The following is a 20,097-nucleotide window of genomic DNA, read 5'->3' on the forward strand; positions in this document are numbered from 1 at the left end:
TACATGAGTAATGATAACTGAACTAAAAACCACAAATCTGAAACAGAGGCTAGAATTTTAGAGGGTCCTCTTCTTTGTTGTTTTCCTTTTTACTAAAAAAACACATTAGACATGTTTTATCATTTCAAAAGCTCTACAATGTTTCTGTGCCAGATATGGTTGTGGACTGTTGCTTTTTCTATTTAATACACATTTATCAGAATCAGCATGCAAAAATCAGTTAAATGTTTAAAGAGAGGGAGGAAGACTGCAGACCTAAGTCGGTTCTGAAGCAGCACCTCTTGTGGGTTTGTCCTGTAGCAACATTTTTCTGAAGTGGGGGTCCCTGCTGCCCTGAAACTTCGAGAGAAGAGGACAGAAAATAGAACCAACATAATAATCAACTAATAGACTATTTCTGATGATATCTCATTGTATGTATTTATGATGGATATTTTTTTTACCCTAGTCATTATGATATTATTAACATACACCAGTCTAGCCAATCAGAATTTAAAGTTGCAGTATCACTGAAAACAAGCTGCTACCTACCCTTTAATAAAATAAACATTTTCTAAAAAGAAATGCACTTGATAACCAGATTGAATTGGGAATTTAGGAAATTTTGCATGAGGGGGTCCTGCTCACAGCAATGGCAGTGCATTGTGGGGGATCATATGTTAGACCACTCATATTTACAGCATGTTTTCATTACTATTTGACCCTTTTATTGCATAGTCAAGGTTGGTGCTTGCACATCCTCCTCCGCCTTATTTACTTTCTCTTTAAACAGGGTAAGATTAGACTTCTTTCTGTTAAAACATAAACAGATGTTTCACTTAATTTTCTTTTCAAACCATTTAGCTGAAAATTTACTTTTCGAATAAAACAGTCTTCACAATAGTTAATAATCTGCCAACAGCCATAAAAAGACTCCCAAGAATTTCTGTGTTTATATGAATTTTAAATGATTTTCTGAAATATGACAAGTTTACAATAGGACAGAAAGAAAGAAAACAAAGGTCATAAAAATGTCAAGATGAGTGATTCTTGCAGTGGTGGAGTGAAATGATTTTGTTGTCCAGCTCAGGGTTTGTCCAGCTGTGACAAGGGACTACACTGGTCCAAAAATGACAGAGTATCAGCAGGTTCTGAACTCTGTTTTGGACCCTCACTGATACATACTGCTTTAGGGACAATATTTATGGGCTTGTGATTGCTCAAAAGCCCCTCTGAGTGTAACTAAAGATCCCGGAAATGAAGGGTATTGTCATTGTGTCATTTTTAATGAGTGTGTTTTGAAAGATAAAAACCCCAAAAAGCAGCCCGGGCCTGCAGAGGAGAGAAGCAGCAATAATGTAGAAGTGTGTGCGTGTATGAATAAACACTGACTTTTCAACAGCACAGTAATTGTTTCTCCCGGGCAAGGAAAACAGTGATTGAATGATACTGCAAAGGAGGGCAAATCAGCCAGAGAGAGTGATGCAACCAAAAAAACCTGGCACATCTTTCATATTTTAATCAGATAAATCAAGCTTATCATAGGTCTGCATGTGGTTATTTTACACTCGGGTTTAGTATTTCAAAGGACGGCTTGATACCAATGAAAACTTATATTTCTAACAGACTGTTTGGTAGGTAGCTGGCTCTCTGGTTGTATTTGTCTTTTCAGTGAGGCTACAGTTTGCAGCTGCATAAACTTACCCTGACATAAAGACCAGAAAAAAACAACTGAAAACTTACTGATGGAAATTAAACCATTTTTACGCTGTAATTATGTTTGGGGTTTGATGACTGTATTGTGGAAGAACTTGCCTGGCCACACAGAGCCCTGACCTCAACCCCATCAAGCACCTTTGGGATGAACTGGAACTGAGATTGTGAGCCAGGCCTTCTGGTCCAGTATCTGTGCCTGACCTCATAAATGCTCTACAGAATGAATGGGCACAAATTTCCACAGACAACCCAAAGTCTTGCGGAAAGCCTTCCAAGAAGAATGGAAGTTGTTTTTAACTCCATATTAAACAGCCAAATGCTTTTGTCCATATAGTGTATTGGCTAATATTGACTGTATATTAATATGGACTAAGCATCTCCGTCTTCTCTTGTACAAAAATGAAGCCAAAATACCCTGACATATTGCAGATAAAGTTCATGTAATTTGGAGCCTCAACAAAATCAGCAAAGAGCCAGCCGGTAAACTTCAAAATTGATGCTGCACCCTCTCAGCTGACTGGAACACACATTAAACGCTCTTGTTAAACTTAAAAATCTTTCAGGCTGATACAGCCCACGGCAAAACAGATCCTTTTTTTGTTTGAAGCAAATACTCACAGTAATGGAAAGTTTTAACTTTAATGTTTTTTTCCAGCCTTTCCTTCTTTACTCTCTCAGTCCAGCTGAAAATGCTGCAGCAGGCCACATTTGCCTAGAGAGGTGCCAGTTGTGAAATTACATCTGTCAAGTTTGCATTAAGATGACTTAAAAATGTTGAAAAACGCATTGAAAGTTAAACACTTGAACACAAGTCAACATGTTAAGTATCATTAAAGGCCCAAGGTGTGACGCAAATTTATGTCGTGCGTTTCAGCTTAATAGTTTGACCTGTTTCCCATCTGTGAACATGAGGAAGGTGGGGCATATGACTCTGGCTTACTCTCAGACTGCTGTTTTTCTGTAAGCAGTCTGTGGTTTGAAAGACTGTTTTAACCAGGATAGCTGAGAATTTTCATGCTAACTAAGTTTGCTTAATGTAGCTTCATTTTAAGACTCCATGTGAAATAGCTGTATCAACTTTCAGGCTTGTTTTTTTGTGCAAGAAAACGAAACCATAAATTTCCCAAAAGACTTACTTATTTCTTTCAAAGCTTTCAATTATTTGGTTAGATATTTTAGGCTACAAGTGCTCTCAAATAACTCAGTTGTATTTATCCAGACTTGAAAGTCATTAGTAAGTCTGTCTTACAACAAGAAAAAGAAAAGAATATCTGAAGCTGGGAGTTCTTCTTGCTCATGGTGAAGGCAGGCTCACACTCGCCATGTAATCTGCAAATTACCCCAGCTCCTGCCTCGCTGTGTGTGTGATAATTAAAACTTCAGTGGGTATAAAGAAAGAAAGATGATTAGCATGTTAGTGCTTGTGCTGAAGCTACTCTTTGGCAGAAGAATTTATGAGTCTCTAGGTCAATTTCCAGTGTCACTTTTTGACATTTATTGACTTTTACTTCCATTTTAAACCCTAAAACTAAATGCTGTGAACTGTACTCACTGTAAGAACATATTTTATCGTCCAACATAAACAGCTGAAAACTTAGACATCTTTATCAGAAGGTCACCTTCCCTTATGCCTGCTCACTGAAGTATCACCATTCATTCCTCAAACAAAAGTGTCCTTTTTTATCTCCCCCTGCTCTGTGTCTCTGTTTGGACCTGAGAATGCAGATTGCCCTGCAGAATTATCGTTTTGCTCCATGTGCTCAGCCTGCAAGACATGATTAAGAGATGAAACCGCAAGACGCTAAACAGAATTCCAGTTGAGGCTCATATCCTTATCCAGAGAGTGTAAACACATACCCAGAGTTAATGTCTGCAGCCACAGGGCACTGGTGTGTGTCTGTGAGTGTGATGACATGAGGCTCTGAGACCATGGGAAGCAGCAGGGCACATGCCAAATAACATCTACAGTATATCAACTTTGTGAAATAAAAGACTGATTAAAAGAGGTGATTTATGAGCTGCCAGGAGTTTACAACTCCATTAGGAGAGGAGGAACAGTTGATAAATAGTCTGACAGACAAATGGGAGGGGGGCAATGGAAGCCTCTGTGTCCACACTTCCTAATGCAAGTTTGTTTACTGTGGTGAGCACTGCAGAGGACAAAGTTTATGGAGGCTGGTGTTAGAACAGATCATTTGCTTTATGAAATGTAGCCGTTTTTGAATGCAACGCGACAATTTTGGGGAAGAAATTCAGCCTGTAAGCTCATTTAAAGCTCACTAATGAACAAACTGATTTGATTGAACAAAGGCTTACATTGTCCTGTATGTCAGATAAGTTAACATAAGCATTTTCTTGCTGTAGCCTCATATTTATGCTACAGACACAAGAAAAGTATATACCTTGTCATGTAACCTGGGGAGCAAGCAAATGTTTCACAATGTGAATTTTTTTCAGTTAAAATTAATAGTTTTTGTGATTTTATTTCACAAGAAAATAAATCTACTGGCTGATTTAAACAGACATATTATTAGGGGGAACTCTGTATTCAGTTTAAATATATATATTTTTGAATTAGAATGACCTATTAGAACCTAAGTCATGAAATCTCAGTATTATATCTATGGTATAATAGATTAATGTACCAACACTGACATAAAAATTTATCATTATAACTGCTGTAATCACCATTTTCAGTCATCTCTACTGTCTTAGTTGCTGATGCTGATATTGTAGCTCAGTTTTCTATTTGACTCCAAGCAAGTACTTTTTTTTTTTACCTATCTGTGAGCAGCAAACACTCAGGCTAGCTAGCTGGATCATTTGGGACCCCTCACACGATCTCTACCCAGCTTTTGATTGGCTCCATCTAGGACGACACCTCCGTTGCTCCAGCTGCAGGAAACAAGGGCTAAGAGCAACTTTTGTTGCCCGGGCTATTCAGCTCCTCAACTCGTAACCAACACTTTAACCAGTGAACTCTTACTGCACAAAAACTGTTAACTATACAACTTCCTCCTTTTTTAAATGCACCTTACAGTACTTCTTATCTTAGATAATTCCACATGGACCAGTTCTCAGTCACAGAGTTACTCTGATGACCACTCCTCAGTCACAAAGTTACCCTGGTGACCACTCAACAGCCACAGAGTTACTCTGATGACCACTCAACAGTCAGTCTGATGACCACTCAACAGTCACAGAGTGGCTGTATCTTCTTTTCTCTCTTCCTGCATCTACCTCTTTGCTCTCTCTCTCTCTCTGCTTTTCCTTTGATTCTTGTTTGACTGCAGCACATCTTCAGCAGATGGCTGTTCAACATGTGTTCAGTTCTGGTTAAGGTTTCTTCCTGGTTAAGGGGAGTCATTTCCTGCCACTGAAATCTTCTTAAATGTTGCTTTATGCTGAGGTCATGGTGGATCAATGGTGGTCTTTTTAAAGAGTGCATTGAAGACATGCCCTCTTTGTACAGTGTCTTTGGTTGTAAGTTGGCATTATACAAATAAAGATTAATTGATCTAAAGATTTTAATTATTTTAATCTATATTTGAATCAAGACTAGTCCAAATTTTTTTTTCAGTAGGCGTTTTATGTTAATGCACAAAATTTGTAATCATGTGTCTTATTGTGATTTACAGGCAAGTCAAACGGTGGGCCCAAAGAAAAACCTCCAATTGAAACTGGCAGCACAACAGTCTTCCCTCCTACACATAAAGGTAAAAGTAACAAAAATGTTCTTTATTTACTGGAAAATACCAACAGTTTTCATTAATCTTCTATATCTTCTGTTGCCATCTGTTCTTAATATCTTCTTTAATTTAACACACACAATGACACACAAACAAATCATTAACACTACTCTGTGCACACTGGGCCTCCATTTTTCAGATCCCACCGGACAAGGTCACTTAGCAACAGCTCTCATTATCGCCATGTCAACTATTTTCATCATGGCCATCGCCATCGTTCTCATCATCATGTTTTACATCCTGAAGGCCAAACCAAGTGGCCAGGGTAAGTAAAATCAGTGATGCCATCCTGGAACGCTAACACTATCAAGGCTCAACATCTTTATTTCTTAAGATAACTCAGAAGCTTGAATGTTGACAGCACCATGCTGAAAATATCTTACTAAAAGTTTTTAACTAACAAACTAGATAACAGTGTAGAATTAGGTACCAAGATAACTAGGACATAAATGTATGGTATTTTCTACCTGACAGACCAGCACACACTGGATCTAGCTGACAAGATCATAGCAGAACCGCAGCTCTCTGGTCTTGAGTATGAACTGATAACCCCAGGGCACAGGTAGAAGCCCCAAAAAAGGCATTCAACTGCTAAACAAGCTCTGGTCATTCTTTTTCCACACTTTGACTTAAACTTGCTACTTGACATCCCCCACATGTAACCATGTGATGCTTTGGTGACATATTTTAGTAATGTATTTTATTTATTTTTGTTTCATATTATTAAGTCCTGTCCTGTATGGGTGTGAATGCCTTTTGTCTTTAATGTTCATATATTCTTGGTGCAAGACAGATTCCTCTCTTCAATTGTTATTAAAATTCCTCATGTGTCTTTTGGCCTGCAGCGTGTTGTTCAGGACAAGTTGTGAAGACAGTGGAAGCCCAGACAAACAAACAGGAAGACAAAAAAGATGTCCCTGGTAAGATCTGGCACACATATACTTACATACAGACACACAATAACACATACTATAAACTTTCCCAAACTTCAGTATGCTGTGACCCATTTTGAGGGGAATTCATGCACCAAACAGCACCAGGACTGGTATTTGATCCTATGACTGGTAAAGGACTCTAGCCTCTGTATATGGACACCTGCTCTACCAACTGAGCTTAATTGATGCCCAAGCCAACCGTCTCTTAACTGGAAAGTCTGATGTTTAATCCCCATCACTTGCAGTAGTATGTTGAAGTTTATTGATTTTATAAATCAGTCATGGTCAATATAATTTGGCTTTTTTGACCAAAAAAGTCTCTTTAGTGCCAAAGAGAAAACAGATTTCTACAAAGTAAGATAAATTAAACAAAAATATGTACAGTAAAATAAGTGTTTGCATTTAAACCCCCCCCCCCCCCCCGCTGAAGTGACTGACCTGATTCAAGAGAGGTCCAGACAATTGACAAAACGCTATGTTTGGCGGGCACAGAACACTGCACATTATCTTAAACACACCATCCCAACTGTGAAGTACGGTGGTGGCAGCATCATGACATGGGGATGCTTCTCAGCAGCTGGCCGTGGAAGGCTTTTAAAGGTAGAGGGTAAAATGAATGTGGAAAAATATAGAAAAATCCTGGAGGACAATCTTATACAGTCTTCAACTACAGCTTGGGAGAAGATCTATTTTCCAGCAAGACAATGACCATAGGGAGAAAGCTACATAGAAATGGTTTAACGACAACAAGGTGAATGTTCTGGAGGGGCTGAGTTAAAGCCCAGACTTCAATCCAATAGAGAATTTGTAGTTAGACTTTAAAAGGGCTGTTCACACCTTATACTTGTGTAACCTGACAGAGCTTGAGATGTTTTGCAAAGAAGAATGAAGTGAAATTGCAGTGTCCAGATGTGTAAGCCTGATTGAAACCTATCCACACTGACTCAGTGCTGTGATTGCAGCCAGTGGTGCATCTACCAAATACTGACTTGAAGGGGGTGAATACTTTTCATATGCACTGTAAACCCACATTGCACCCACTGCTGTGTCAGTAGCCTATAAATGTGTATGAATGGAGTTAGCAAATAAATGTGGATACTTTACATATCAGGCTCCACCCCATGAATGGAGGTGAATAGGTGTGAACTGTAGTGTAAAAACATTTTGAGAAGTTAGCTGAGTTAAAAATGTGCCATCCAACTCCATGTGTTTTTTCTTCTGTAACATTCTTTGTGTTTTCATTTTTCTGTTAAAATAAACAGTCAGCCACTGATCATTTCCATATTTCTATAAACGCCACTTACAAAATGCCAGTGTAAAAAAGAGGAGATGCGGTTTAAATTCATTTAACTCCACACACACACAAAGCTGCATAATTACAGTACAACACAAACTATCATCAGTCCTATTCCAGCCATATTTTTTCCTACAAATAAACTCAGAAACAGTCACACTGACACAGCTTACAATCTGCTTAACAGCCGGTTGAGACATAAAAGGATACCACCCAGCAGGGATTAGAGTGATGCTGTGTGTAATTTGACTCAATCCTGCTGCAAAACATTAATTCAGGTATCTGTGTGTCTGGCTTATTTGTTAAGCTCTGTTTCACACTGAAAAAAGTATTCCTTCAGGATTTTACTTCCAATGAGAGAAGAGTCTCTGGAGCAGAGTGCATGCATGCATTATGGGGGACTTGAAATGTAGAGGTCATGTTAAGATCTGCTCTTCAATGCAAAGATGATTAACTCTACATTTAATATTTAATCAAACGAAGAGAATCAGCCCTTCAAGTCTGACTGAATCACAGCAAAATGTTAATCTGGGCTGGCTGTGTCAGTTTGTGCATGTTTGTGATTTGGAGCATATGCTAATGAAAGTGAGCGGCGTAGGCTGACAGACCTGCTGTATGATGAGTACATCAGGGTGGAATGTGAAGCTGCCAAAGCTAAAGCCATACGTTGCTTTAGGCGCCATTTCTCCTGACAATGATGCTCTGTTCAATTTCATTCCCAGACTGACTGACTAACCACTTACATGTGGTGTGGATGAATACGCACACACACAAACACACACGCACACCTACTGCAACAGTGGCCACAGACACATTATGTGGTATAAAGAGGTCGCTAACTTAATAATTTAATGGCTGAAAGGCATGATAAAGTCATTATAGTATGATTAGAAAATAAATGTCGGCATTGTTACTTAATGTTTGGTTACGTGGGTGTGTGTGTATGCATGGGAAAGAAGCCCATCGCTCCGAGCTCCACCGGAGCTAGCTGTCATTCATGTAGACACTGAGTTAATAAGGCTGTGAGATGAAAGACATAAGATGCTTAAAATCAAAAACACCCTCTACCTCTCTCTCTCACACACATACACAGTATTTGTTCCACTTAGGCATCCACTCATTTAGCTGTCTGTCCCTATCAAAGTCAATGATTTAAGAGTATTTTCCCATTATAGCCAATGTAATCATTTTATACATCATTCTGCCTGCAGCTCTACTAGCTGAGGTAAACATTGTTTGAGGATTGAGTCTGAGTAATGTTTGCTTCTGATTTCTCCAACTAATGCCAATACATATTAAATAATTAAGGTTTGATTCTGTCATGTGCAGCAGTGCTAAATTACAACAGCCCCCATACTAGGATCTCTAACTTTATTGCTTGAATTCTGTTCAATAAAAAACTGTACTTTTAAGATGTTATCATAGTGCCTATAAAAACTATTCACCCACTTGGATTTTTTTCCCCATTTATTAATTTTATAAATCTATTATGGTCAATATAATTTGGCTTTTTTTGTTTGTTTCTTTTTGTTTGTTGGCTTTTTTTTTTTTGCAGAAAAAAAGTAAGTAATGTCAGTTAAACGAAAATATGTAATATAAGATTAGTGACTGCATAAATATTCACTCCCTTCAAGTCAATATTTAGTAGATGCACCTTTGGCTGCAATCAGGCTTACATCAGGACAGTACAATTTTACTCCATTCTTCTTTGCAAAATGTCTCAAGCTCTGTCAGGTTGCATGGGGATCAGGTGTGAACAGCCCTTTTCAAGTTTAGCTACAAATTCTCTATTGGATTGGAGTCTGAGCTTTTTTTTTTTTTTTTTTTGGTATCCATCCCTTGACTTATACTTTCCTCTATACTTTCTCCGAGCTGCTTGGAGTGTTCTTTTGTCTTCATGGCGTAATGGTAGCCAGGATTACTCATTAACCAGTGACTGGACCTTCCAGACACAGGTGTCTTTATATTACAATCACTTGAGACACATTCACAGCACTCAGATGATCCCCATTTCACTAATTTTGAGACTACTGGCAGAGGCTGGACTTCTGTTGAAATAGGTCAGTCACTTTAAGGGAGGTGAATATTTATGCAGTCACTTATCTCACATTACATATTTGTATTTAATTGACATTACTTTGTAGAAATCTGTTTTCACTATGACATGAAAGAGATTTTTTTGGGAAAAAAAAAACAAATTATCAATCAATAAAAAGGTAAAACATCCACAGGGGTATCAAAAAGACCCATTGTTTTATTCTATAGATGAATTTCAAATAATCACAGCATGAACCAGGGAGGCCACTTTTAGCATCATTTCTCCCTTTCTTATGAAATTCATCCATGAAATTAATACAGTGTGCTGTTTGGTAATACAAGTTGTGGAGTTCAGTTTTTATTGAACAGAGTCCTTAATTCAGAACACAGAGAAGCGACAGAGTTGGTTGGATCTGAGCAGTACATCTGGAAATGTCTAGTGGGGCCACAACATTTTTTAGGGTAGAGTACTGCATTAACAGGGAAGCTTGGGTGATAAAATATACGGACAATGGGAGAGAACAATTGTGGTCCCTGTCAAGGTACCAGCACAAAACATGAATGAGATACAGCAACAGAATGGCAGCTTCCAGTTGCAGTCCACAATTCCTTATCAGCAGTTGTTTATGTAACATCCAGTTTTCAACAATCAATGTATTATGTTTTTTATAACTGTTCTGTTATTGCAAACATCTTGTTGTACTTACAAAATATTGATTTTCTCTGGTTTTGGAAACTGAATATATTTGAGATGATATAAGAACTTGACTGAAAGATATAACCGTTTTATTTAATGCAGACTTTTCAATGCCAAATGCAAAATATTGTACCTTTAATTCAGTTACATTCACTTACACAATAGGCACAATGGAGCTTTACAAGAAGAAATAAAAATAAAGCCTCTGGGTAAATCTTCATTTTAATCTCAGCTGTTGGCCTCTGGTGGCCACAGCAGATTTTAGAGACAAATTCCACAGACCATAAAGATGTTTGGATGCTGTTGTGACATTCCCTACATACAAGAAACCTCTAAGACTCCTTCTAGATATTAGCACATACAGTTTTACTATTGCTGACTTTCCACTCTGTATTGGGATTTTATAGGTGGAAAAATGATAATGTAAAGATCTTTCTTTTTTCTTTTTCAGATAATGTGGTGATTTACTCAGAGAAAGATGAGTTTGACAAATTAAAAGCTCCTCCTCAGAAGGCTGTGAAAAGGTGAGACTGATTCAAAAGAAACAAAATAAAGCCAGACAAACAAATGTATGAATGAAGATTAGAGTAACATTTGTTCATGGTTGTGTCCAGACAGCCTTTTTGTCTTAAAGTTTTATTGAGAGGTTGTATTGTTTTTTTTTCTCCTGCTTACACGTTTTCCCTACTGAATTTCAAACCTGAAATAATCCAAAATTGGTGTCTCTGTATGTGTATTACATTAATCTTAGATTACGTATCAATGCGTCAGACCAAAACCTTGTATTTCCATTGTTCGTGATTTTAATTTTTTCATATCAGTGTTCCCCCCTTTATGTCTGTCAGTGTATTTTTATAATTTAAACTAATAAAAAAGTGTAAAAGATGCTGACTATTAGCATTCAGTGTTAAATTAATTGAAAATTACAATTTTTCTTTGGCTGAATAGTGGGGATTTTTGAGATATAAGGTTTTGGCCCAAAGCCAGTAATATATGCATTTATGAATCTTGTGTGAACTTTTGCATAGTTTGGTTTTAATGCTGTGATGTCTGATTGAATATAATATTTACTGTAGATTTTTTCATATTAACTACTGTGTCTTTATCTTTATGAGTGCATTTCTAAGTGGCGACGCAGAGACTTCATACACCATTCAGTTTTTTTTTTTTTTAGCATCTGCCTGTAATTAAGCCACCACAGAACAAGTCACTGCAGTAGTACTTTCATTACTGCTTGCTTTTTTTCAGCTCTATCCACATGTACACATGTGTATGTGTGTAAGACTGCAAACAACAAGCAGTTTGAGTTAAAGTTACTTTTTTTTCTTTTTTTGTGAAGCAAAGAGCCATTATGTGGCTTTGGAGCAAGCAGAGAGGTGGGTTTGGGGTTTTTTTTTTGTAAGGTAGCTGGATGAGCCTTGAAGGCATGCAAACATTAAGAGACGGACAGAGGGGGTGGGTTGTTGACGCCGATAGGGGTATTTATTCCAGGCTTCGCCTAAAACCACCATCAGGTAAAAGCACGTTGTTGCAGACAACAAAAGAACGACAGTTTTCTCACCTTCTGCATGCAGTTAATCTCCCCCATGTACAGACAATGCTGCTTTATCAGCGCTAGTGGCTCATGTGCAGAGAGAAGTGTGGGAAGACATGATATCATACAGTATTAGAAACAAACCTACAGTCAGCCATTGTGTTTAAAGGTTACAGCGCCAGGAGTAACATGCTGCTATTGAAACACTGTGTCGATACATAAAGTGGATGTTAATTAGAGAATAGATTTGATACACACACACTCCTCAGCATGGATAGCTGTAAACAGTGTGGTAAAGCTGCATGCCAGAAGATGTGCTAACTCACTGCTGTAGCTGCCAGGGTGGGTGTTGGATGTCTGGGAAACAATGCCATTTTGTGTGCACGCTCAGGAGAAGAGCTTAGGAGTGGGAAACAAAGGCAGTCTGTGAGCATCTCTGTCAACAAGGTGCTTTTGGGAGAAAATCCAGAGTAGGCATAGAGAGGAAGAGGTCGGCTGATAAAGTGATATTACATGATATCATGTTGTAAAATGTACTGCTATTTCAGTTAATCAGGGGCACAGCTCAGAAACACTGGCAGCCATGGCAACAAAAACGTCATTCTTCTCCAAATCATTTTCATTTGTCAAAGCTCCTAATGGAAAGTTTGTTTGCATGCTTTGGCAGACACCCGCTGTAGGTAATTATGTATTTATTTTAATAAGTAGAGCCAGAATTAGTCTGTATGCATACGGTGCTTTCAGAAAGTATTCATTTTTTCTATTTTTTTAGGTTGCAGCCTGATGCTACAGTCAAAAAATGTCATTTTATTCTCATTAATCTACACTCTGACCCCAGACTTTTTTTTTGCAAATTTATGAATAAAAACCATGAAATATCACATTGACACATTCAGACCCTTTGTAAAAACACTTGAGATTTATTTCAGGTGCTTCCCATGTTTGTTGATCTTTGCTGAGATGTTTGGAGTCCACCTGTGGTAAATTTCTCCAGGCTTCACTATAAGAGACAAAAAACGTGAAGGTTGTCTAAATACTTTCTGAATGTGCCTTTTATGCATTTTAAGGCAAGCTATTGATTATAAGGTGAATTACATAAAAAAACATCCCAAAAATGAACAGTAGCTTTTATTAAGTCCATTTATTGTTATAAAGTGATGGATTATACTGAGAATTTTTTTTTTTTTTTTTTTTTACAAAGTGGCAAGCAAGAGAAAAAAATCTTCATGAAGGTGGGGCTAATTCCAGGGCCAACACTAAAATTCAAGAAAACCCAAGCATGCCAGCAGCCTTACAAGCAGTAACAGGAAAGAGACATATACAGTAAATATACTCAAATCTGTATGTGCCTTTGTGTGCAGTGAAAATGATGCATCGTCAGAGAATGAGCAGCTGCTGAGCCGTAGTATTGACAGTGATGAGGAAGCATCTGAAAAGCAAGGATCAGCAGACACAAACAACCCCAACCTGTGCCTTGTCAACATGGGGAACAAGCCAGATCTGTGCCTGCTCTCTCTGGGCCTCCTGGACCGCGACCGAGCCTGCAACGGGAACACCACCATCGCGGCCGGCCGGGCCGATAACATCCCAAGTCCCAACCATATCGGCAACATCAACCACATTTCCAGCACAAACCACATCAGCAGCATGAACGCACTCAACAACAACAATAAAACCCCAGGGGTAGGAGGATGAAGCTTTTAATGTGTACTTGAGTAAAGAAATTGACAGAAATAGATCCTCAGTTTCAGCTCTTCTGGTTAAAAATGTTTTATATTTACCAAACAGATGCTACAGAGTCGAAGAAAAAAGATCCTGGATCTGTATGCCAGAGCTTGCAATGCAGCAGAGGGTAAGTCTCTCATACACAGGGCAAGATATCCATCTTACCAAGCCTTGTAATTAATTATTGATTTCTGTTAATACTGTGAGGGCATGCTACTTCTTTCTGGTGTAGATGAACTTTATTATGAATGCCACTGAAATGAAAAATGAGCTGATTACAAGAAAACTGCTTTAGGAAGTGAAACGGCATCGGACAGAAATCATTGCCTCCATATTTTCCACAAGTAAACAAAAATCAGAGACACTTTGTGAAGATGTTGATATGTATCTGAATGCATATATACTCAACAAACAACTTTCCCTCATGCTAAAAAATGCATATATAGGATAAATCAAACATCAGAGCATGGAAACTGGAGCATTGCAGCAGTATAGTCACCAGATATGCTGACGACTAATATTTGCAATGCAATGCAACTGGTCAGGCATTAAATAAGGTGACCAAAATAATCCTAGTTTTGATTAAAACCCTGTAATCTTGCTAACACAAAAGAACATGAATAAGAGTAAAGTGGCATGCATGGTGCAAACATCCTGTAGTCACTGTGCCCTCATGCATACATAGCCATATTTAGGGGCGTGCTTCCCTTTTTCCTCATTATGCATGCTATAAGTTCACAGTGTTGTGAAGAGCATCAAATGTAAACAGAGTGTTTACTGTCTTTGGTTGCATAAATGTATGTTGACGAGACAGATCAGGGTAATCCTGTTTGCTTAAAAGGCTCTGTGAGGCTTTTATTCAAATGTCAGCTGATAACATATGCTCAATGCAATGCTAACACATGGATATTTAGTATATTTTATGTTTTAAATGTTCCATTTCTATTGTGTTCACATGCCTTTTCTTACTTGGCTCTTCAGATTAACAGGAGTTTTGGTCAAAAACATATATAAGATGTAAAATAACTTTCTTGGTTTCAAAAGTAAAGACAATTCAGTTATGCTTTTAAACTTGTATTGTTTCAAAAGCCCAGCAGAATGATACTCCAGGGGTGTAAAAGAAGTTGGATTGTATGGAAACAGATAACAAAATAGCCCTTTATTACAATTCATACACTATATGGACAAAAGTATTTGGCCACACGTTCAGGAACAATAGCCACAAAGCAGAAGACTACCTAAAATCACACTTTGGGGTCAATGACTGCCAAGGTGCATGGTGTTTAAAAGTTGCCAACGCTCTGCTGATGCTGAAGCTGAAGAGTGCGACATGTGCAGCAGGAGCTTCATGGAATGGGTCTCCATGGCTGAGCAGCTGCACGGAAGCATCACATCACCAAATCCAATGCCAAGCATTGATGGAGTGATGAACCGCGCTTCTCTGTTCGGCAGTCAGATGGTAAATGGACTTGAGCTTGTGTAGCACTTTTCTCATCGTCTGACTACTTAAAGCACTTCTACACCACAGGTCACACCTACCCATTCATATCCCGTCACTCCTTTCACTCCACTTTCACACACTGATGAAAGAGGTTGCTATGGAGCATTGGCCATCAGTATTATCCCACTCATACGCATCCATACCCCTTTACACACAACCAACAAAGCAGTAGGAGCAAATTGTGGTTAAGTGTCTTGCCCAAGGACACATCGACATGTGACTGCAGGGTTGAACCCACAACCTTACGATTGCGAGACGACCAACTCTACCTACTGAGCCACAGTTGCCCCCAGTTGATAAGTGAGTCTGGGTTTGGCAGATGCTGGGAGAACATTACCTGCCTGACTGCATTTTGCAAACTGTGGGGTGGTGGGGGAGGGATTTCAGGGATTGGGCGAGGCCCCTTATCTCCACTGAAGGGCAATCTTAATGCTTCACCAAGACTTTTTGGCCAATGCTATGCTTCAAACTTTTTGGCAACAGTTTTGGGAAGGCCCTTTTCTATTCCATCATGACTGTGCCCCAGTGCACAAAGCACTATAAAGACATGGTTTAATGAGTTCAAGCTAGAAGAACTTGACTGGCCTGCACAGAGCCCTCATCCCAACCCCTTCAAGCCCTCACAATGGACTGGAACAAAGATCCCAAGCCAGGCCTTCTCTTTCAACATCAGTGTCTGACCTCATAAATGCTCTACAGAATGAATGGGCACCAAATTCTAACAAAAACACTCCAGAATCTTATGGAAAGCCTTCCAAGAGGAGTGGAGGCTGTTATAGCTGCAAAAGAGCGGCCAACTCCATGTTAAATTACATGTACTTGAATACGATTATATTTGTATTTGAATATGATTATAGTCCCTGCTGGTGTAATGTTTTTCTCCATATAGTGAATATTACCTCAGTGAATATTTTGGTCATTTTAGGCTCAAAAATAAGATAGCAAAACCCCAAAGTAAGGCTTTAAAATGTAAATTCACAAACTAGTTGGTATGGCTTTTTTATGGCTTTTATTGTAATAAACTGCTCTATAAGTAGGGAACAAATTCATCCAAAGTGTAGACATTAAGAAAATCAAAGGGAATCAAAATTCCTTGGGGACCTTTGACTGGTTGGTGCAAAATTTCCCCGCAATCCATGTCGTACTAGTTCTTTTTCAATCTGACCAAATTTCAACCATCAAACAGGCAACCTCTGCCATCCCATGCGTTCTTTACATTGTTTCAATTAATTTCCATTTCAATCCAGCTGAATCTGATTATATCTGTAGTCTACTTTGGCAGTTCTAACCCTACTTTCCCTCTCTAGGCCTAAGCCCCACAGAACTTCCCTTCGACTGTCTGGAGAAGGCCAGCCGTATGCTAAGTTCCTCCTACAGCAGTGAAGCAGCCGTGGTGAAGACATGGAGGCATCTGGCTGAAAGCTTTGGGCTGAAGCGTGACGAGATCGGCGGCATGAGTGACGGCCTGCAGCTCTTCGAGAGAGTGAGCACTGCGGGCTATAGCATCCCTGATCTCCTGACCCGCCTGGTACAAATTGAGAGGCTGGACGCCGTTGAGTCGCTCTGCTCTGACGTTCTGGGCAGCAGTGAGATGGCAGCGGCTGGACGGCAGGGCATCAGCAGTTTTCACAGCCAGTTGGTCTGCCCATCTCCCTGCTCTTCTCCTTCCCAGCGCTGTGCCAGTGTTTAAATACTGTATGTGCTGCAGCAGAGACTTCACAGATTTGGATGCCTTACAGTATACATGTATGTAGGGACAGATACTGCTCTGACAAGGAGGACAGCACATGTACAGTACAAACCTTATCCCAATCACATGAAGAATTTCTGTGGACCTCTTGATGCACAGTCCTTTTTTTTTTTTTTTTTTAATCTTACCAGGCTCTCCAGGACAGAAGCTACCAAACTGGAACACTTTAGAGGCCTTAATATTCTCTTTCTAAAGTTCTAAAGCCAAAAATCAAATACCAAAGAGTGTCTTAAGTCTCAAGTTGGTCAGTAAAGATATTTTTACATTTGCAAGAATAAAAATACTCAAACTAGGTTCAGTTTTATTACCCTTTTGTCATTTAAAATGGTAAGGAGACCTGGCCAAAAATAGCTCAACAACTGTGCGCTGGACGCAAACAACATATTTTATATATTTTTTAGAAGTTTTGATATAAAATTTTGTGCGCTACACAGTTGAAAGGCATAAAGAGATGCAATGGTGTGCTGATGGAATTTGTCGAAGTGCAGCTCCTCTTCAGTATTGACAATGTAATGCCTTTCTTCTCATTCCCTCCAGCTCAACATTAAGATGCCCTGTAGATTTCGCACTTTAGCAAACAGTCTTTGAAATCAAAACAAGCCGCACCCCCTCCACTCCTCCCCATCTCTCACTCTTAATTCTTTGACATTTTTCAGAATAACACCTTTTTTGGATTGGGCAAGTCTTTTGGTTCTCATGCAGCTACAGCGAACAATCCCCATCCTGTTAGTGTGAACACAGAGCTGAGAACAACGAACCCGGAGGGGGTTTGACTTCACTGATTTTATGAAAGATATAACTCAGCAATATACCTGGTTACCATAGGTTTGACAGATACTATACTAATGTTTTAAATGTTTTTATACCTTTAAAATCAAGCAGATTAGCTTCCACACTGTAGTAAAAGAATCATATGGTAGACTTAAAACACAGCTTCCATTAAATTAAGTTTTCACAACTCAGATTAATAAATTGTGTTCACACAGTTCCTTTAAGTCAAATGTATTTACTTTTTAGTTATATCAACTCAATTTTACCTTTACATTTGTTTTGTGTTAACTTAACCTTTTTTAAATTAAACTACAGGGTGGAAACTTTCAACTTTCCAACTCAAAACATGTATAAGTATTTTTCATAAAGCCATGTGCTCTTCATCCACTGCAATAAATCTTAAACATTTATGTCACTCGAGGTCGGTCAACCTAAGTGACTACAAGAGAAAATAACTGAAAGGTACACACTAAACTAGGAAGTTGTCTTCCATCATGCTCTGTATACCCTTCATGGTGTATTGTAGTTGCCCCCCACAGCTGGGACTGCTCTGACTGAGTCAGTAACTTCACTCATGATGCAAAAGTGCCCAATGCCCAATAGAATCCTTTGAAAACTCTGCAGATTACGCATGATTATCTTGTGTTTTAGTCTTAATTCCCTGTGATTCTTGAATACAGCATTATATTTCTGCTGCCTTAACAATCGTAAACGTGATTTCCACAACTCAACACACAAGATGGTGAAATACTCTCTCTTACTGTAACTACTTCCTCAGCAGTGACCCAGTCTGTGACCCCCACCCTTGTAATTCGCCCTCTCCCCACATCTTCCCCTTTTACCCCAGTGTTGCGGTCTAGTGCTGCCGCCAGACCTAATTATTTGGCGTGTGGCTGCCTGGGCCCCTAATAGTCTGAAGTGTTGTGGTTTACAGAGCGGGTGCAAAGTGCCTGTGATTTCCAGCACCCAATTAAGCATTTAGGGCCACTTAACCACCAAAAGCCCAGTGGAAAAGCTTTAAAACCCTGCATTAAAAAGAGGGATGCCACGGCCGAGGCATGACTAACTGCCCCTGGGGGTAGCTACACTGTGAACGGTGCAGGAATATAGCCGGTCGTGGTGGAAGCAGCACTACGGTCGTCCTATAACGTCTGACCTTACTCAGCTTTTGTGGTCGGCTCAGTCATGCTCAGACAGGATTTAAGCTCCCCTCTTCCCTTTGGGACCAATAAGGCAAATGAGAACAGCATGCAGCTGTGAAGGTTGTAGTCCTCTGTGAAGCAGATGAAGACAGTTAAGAGTGGTAGGTACAGAGACAGAGGGGGCTCTGAGAGGAATAAAGTCAGATTCTATGCAAAGCGTCATGTTAATGCTTATTTAAACGCCATTAATAGTGATAATCCTCACAGATAAGATGCTGTAGGTCAGCGTTCCACTTTTATCTAGCAGTTAAGCTTCAAACCTCAGCAGTAAGCTCTAAATGCCAACTTAAATAAGCAATGCCAAGACTTCCTTTGATCTCACTTCTCGGTAATAAGGCCGATCTTTATCTGATGCCTGATGTTGTCAATGTAATGTCCCGTGGCAGCTCTGCACAGAATCTAACATCAACTGCTGCCAACTTCTTTGTCTAATGCTTTTCATTCATTTTTTAAAGGGCAAACATTGGGGCTGGACTCCAGAGCTTTAAATGAATTAATGTGCATGTTTATCAAGCATGTAATCATCCTTTTTTTCTTTGAATATCTCCTGTCAAGTCAGATAAAAAAGCTCATATTAGGTTTACGACCTTCTTAGTGCAAGGTTGTTTTCTTCAGAACTAATACATTTCAATACAGTAAACTTATTACTATGACCTGTGTGGCTGAAACTTTCACAGACATTCCCAAACAGGTTTAGCATGTTATTTTCAAAATGCTTTATACTGTTGAACTTTTGTAAATAGTCTAATTGGTGGAGTAGAATTGAAATGAAATGGACCAAAGCTCTGTTTTCAGACAGGCAAACTCTTGTCTGACATGTATTATGCTGATAGGATGAAATACAGAAGCCAAACATGAATTACTTACCTCAGTAGCATACACAGAACAGTAGAACATGTAGAAACACACACAAACTCACCACACAACCAAAGTATAACTGTATATATAACTTATTATTGTACATAATGTTTACATTAATAAAGATCTTAAGAAAAAATGGCTTGGTAATTGAATTTATTTTGTTGACTGTATGAAAGTTTGGCATCTTTGTTATTACAGGATGTATTTGCTGATAGTGATAAGGAGAGTTTTGCTGAAGTCAAGTAGCTCTGGATTAAACGTTCAGGACCTATAATAGGTGAGGGGACAAAGTACCCGAGGGAGTGATGTTACTGGCTTCTGTATTGTAGGTACACTCATTAACCTG

At 39.0% G+C, this 20,097-nt stretch overlaps 1 protein-coding gene across 1 annotated transcript in view; it reads left to right on the top strand.

The window, feature by feature from the left end:
• The window catches only part of edar (ectodysplasin A receptor), a 55,867-nt gene extending 39,010 nt beyond the window's left edge, over positions 1-16,857 (top strand). The window contains exons 6-12 of the mRNA XM_041807651.1: positions 5,334-5,411; positions 5,584-5,709; positions 6,290-6,364; positions 10,859-10,931; positions 13,303-13,624; positions 13,730-13,793; positions 16,475-16,857. Of these exons, the coding sequence (XP_041663585.1) occupies positions 5,334-5,411; positions 5,584-5,709; positions 6,290-6,364; positions 10,859-10,931; positions 13,303-13,624; positions 13,730-13,793; positions 16,475-16,857 (1,121 nt within the window). The remainder of the gene's footprint in view (positions 1-5,333; positions 5,412-5,583; positions 5,710-6,289; positions 6,365-10,858; positions 10,932-13,302; positions 13,625-13,729; positions 13,794-16,474) is intronic.
• Positions 16,858-20,097: the final 3,240 nt, after the last annotated feature.

This window comes from Cheilinus undulatus, linkage group 15 (assembly GCF_018320785.1).
Source record: "Cheilinus undulatus linkage group 15, ASM1832078v1, whole genome shotgun sequence".
Classification (NCBI taxonomy): domain Eukaryota; kingdom Metazoa; phylum Chordata; class Actinopteri; order Labriformes; family Labridae; genus Cheilinus; species Cheilinus undulatus.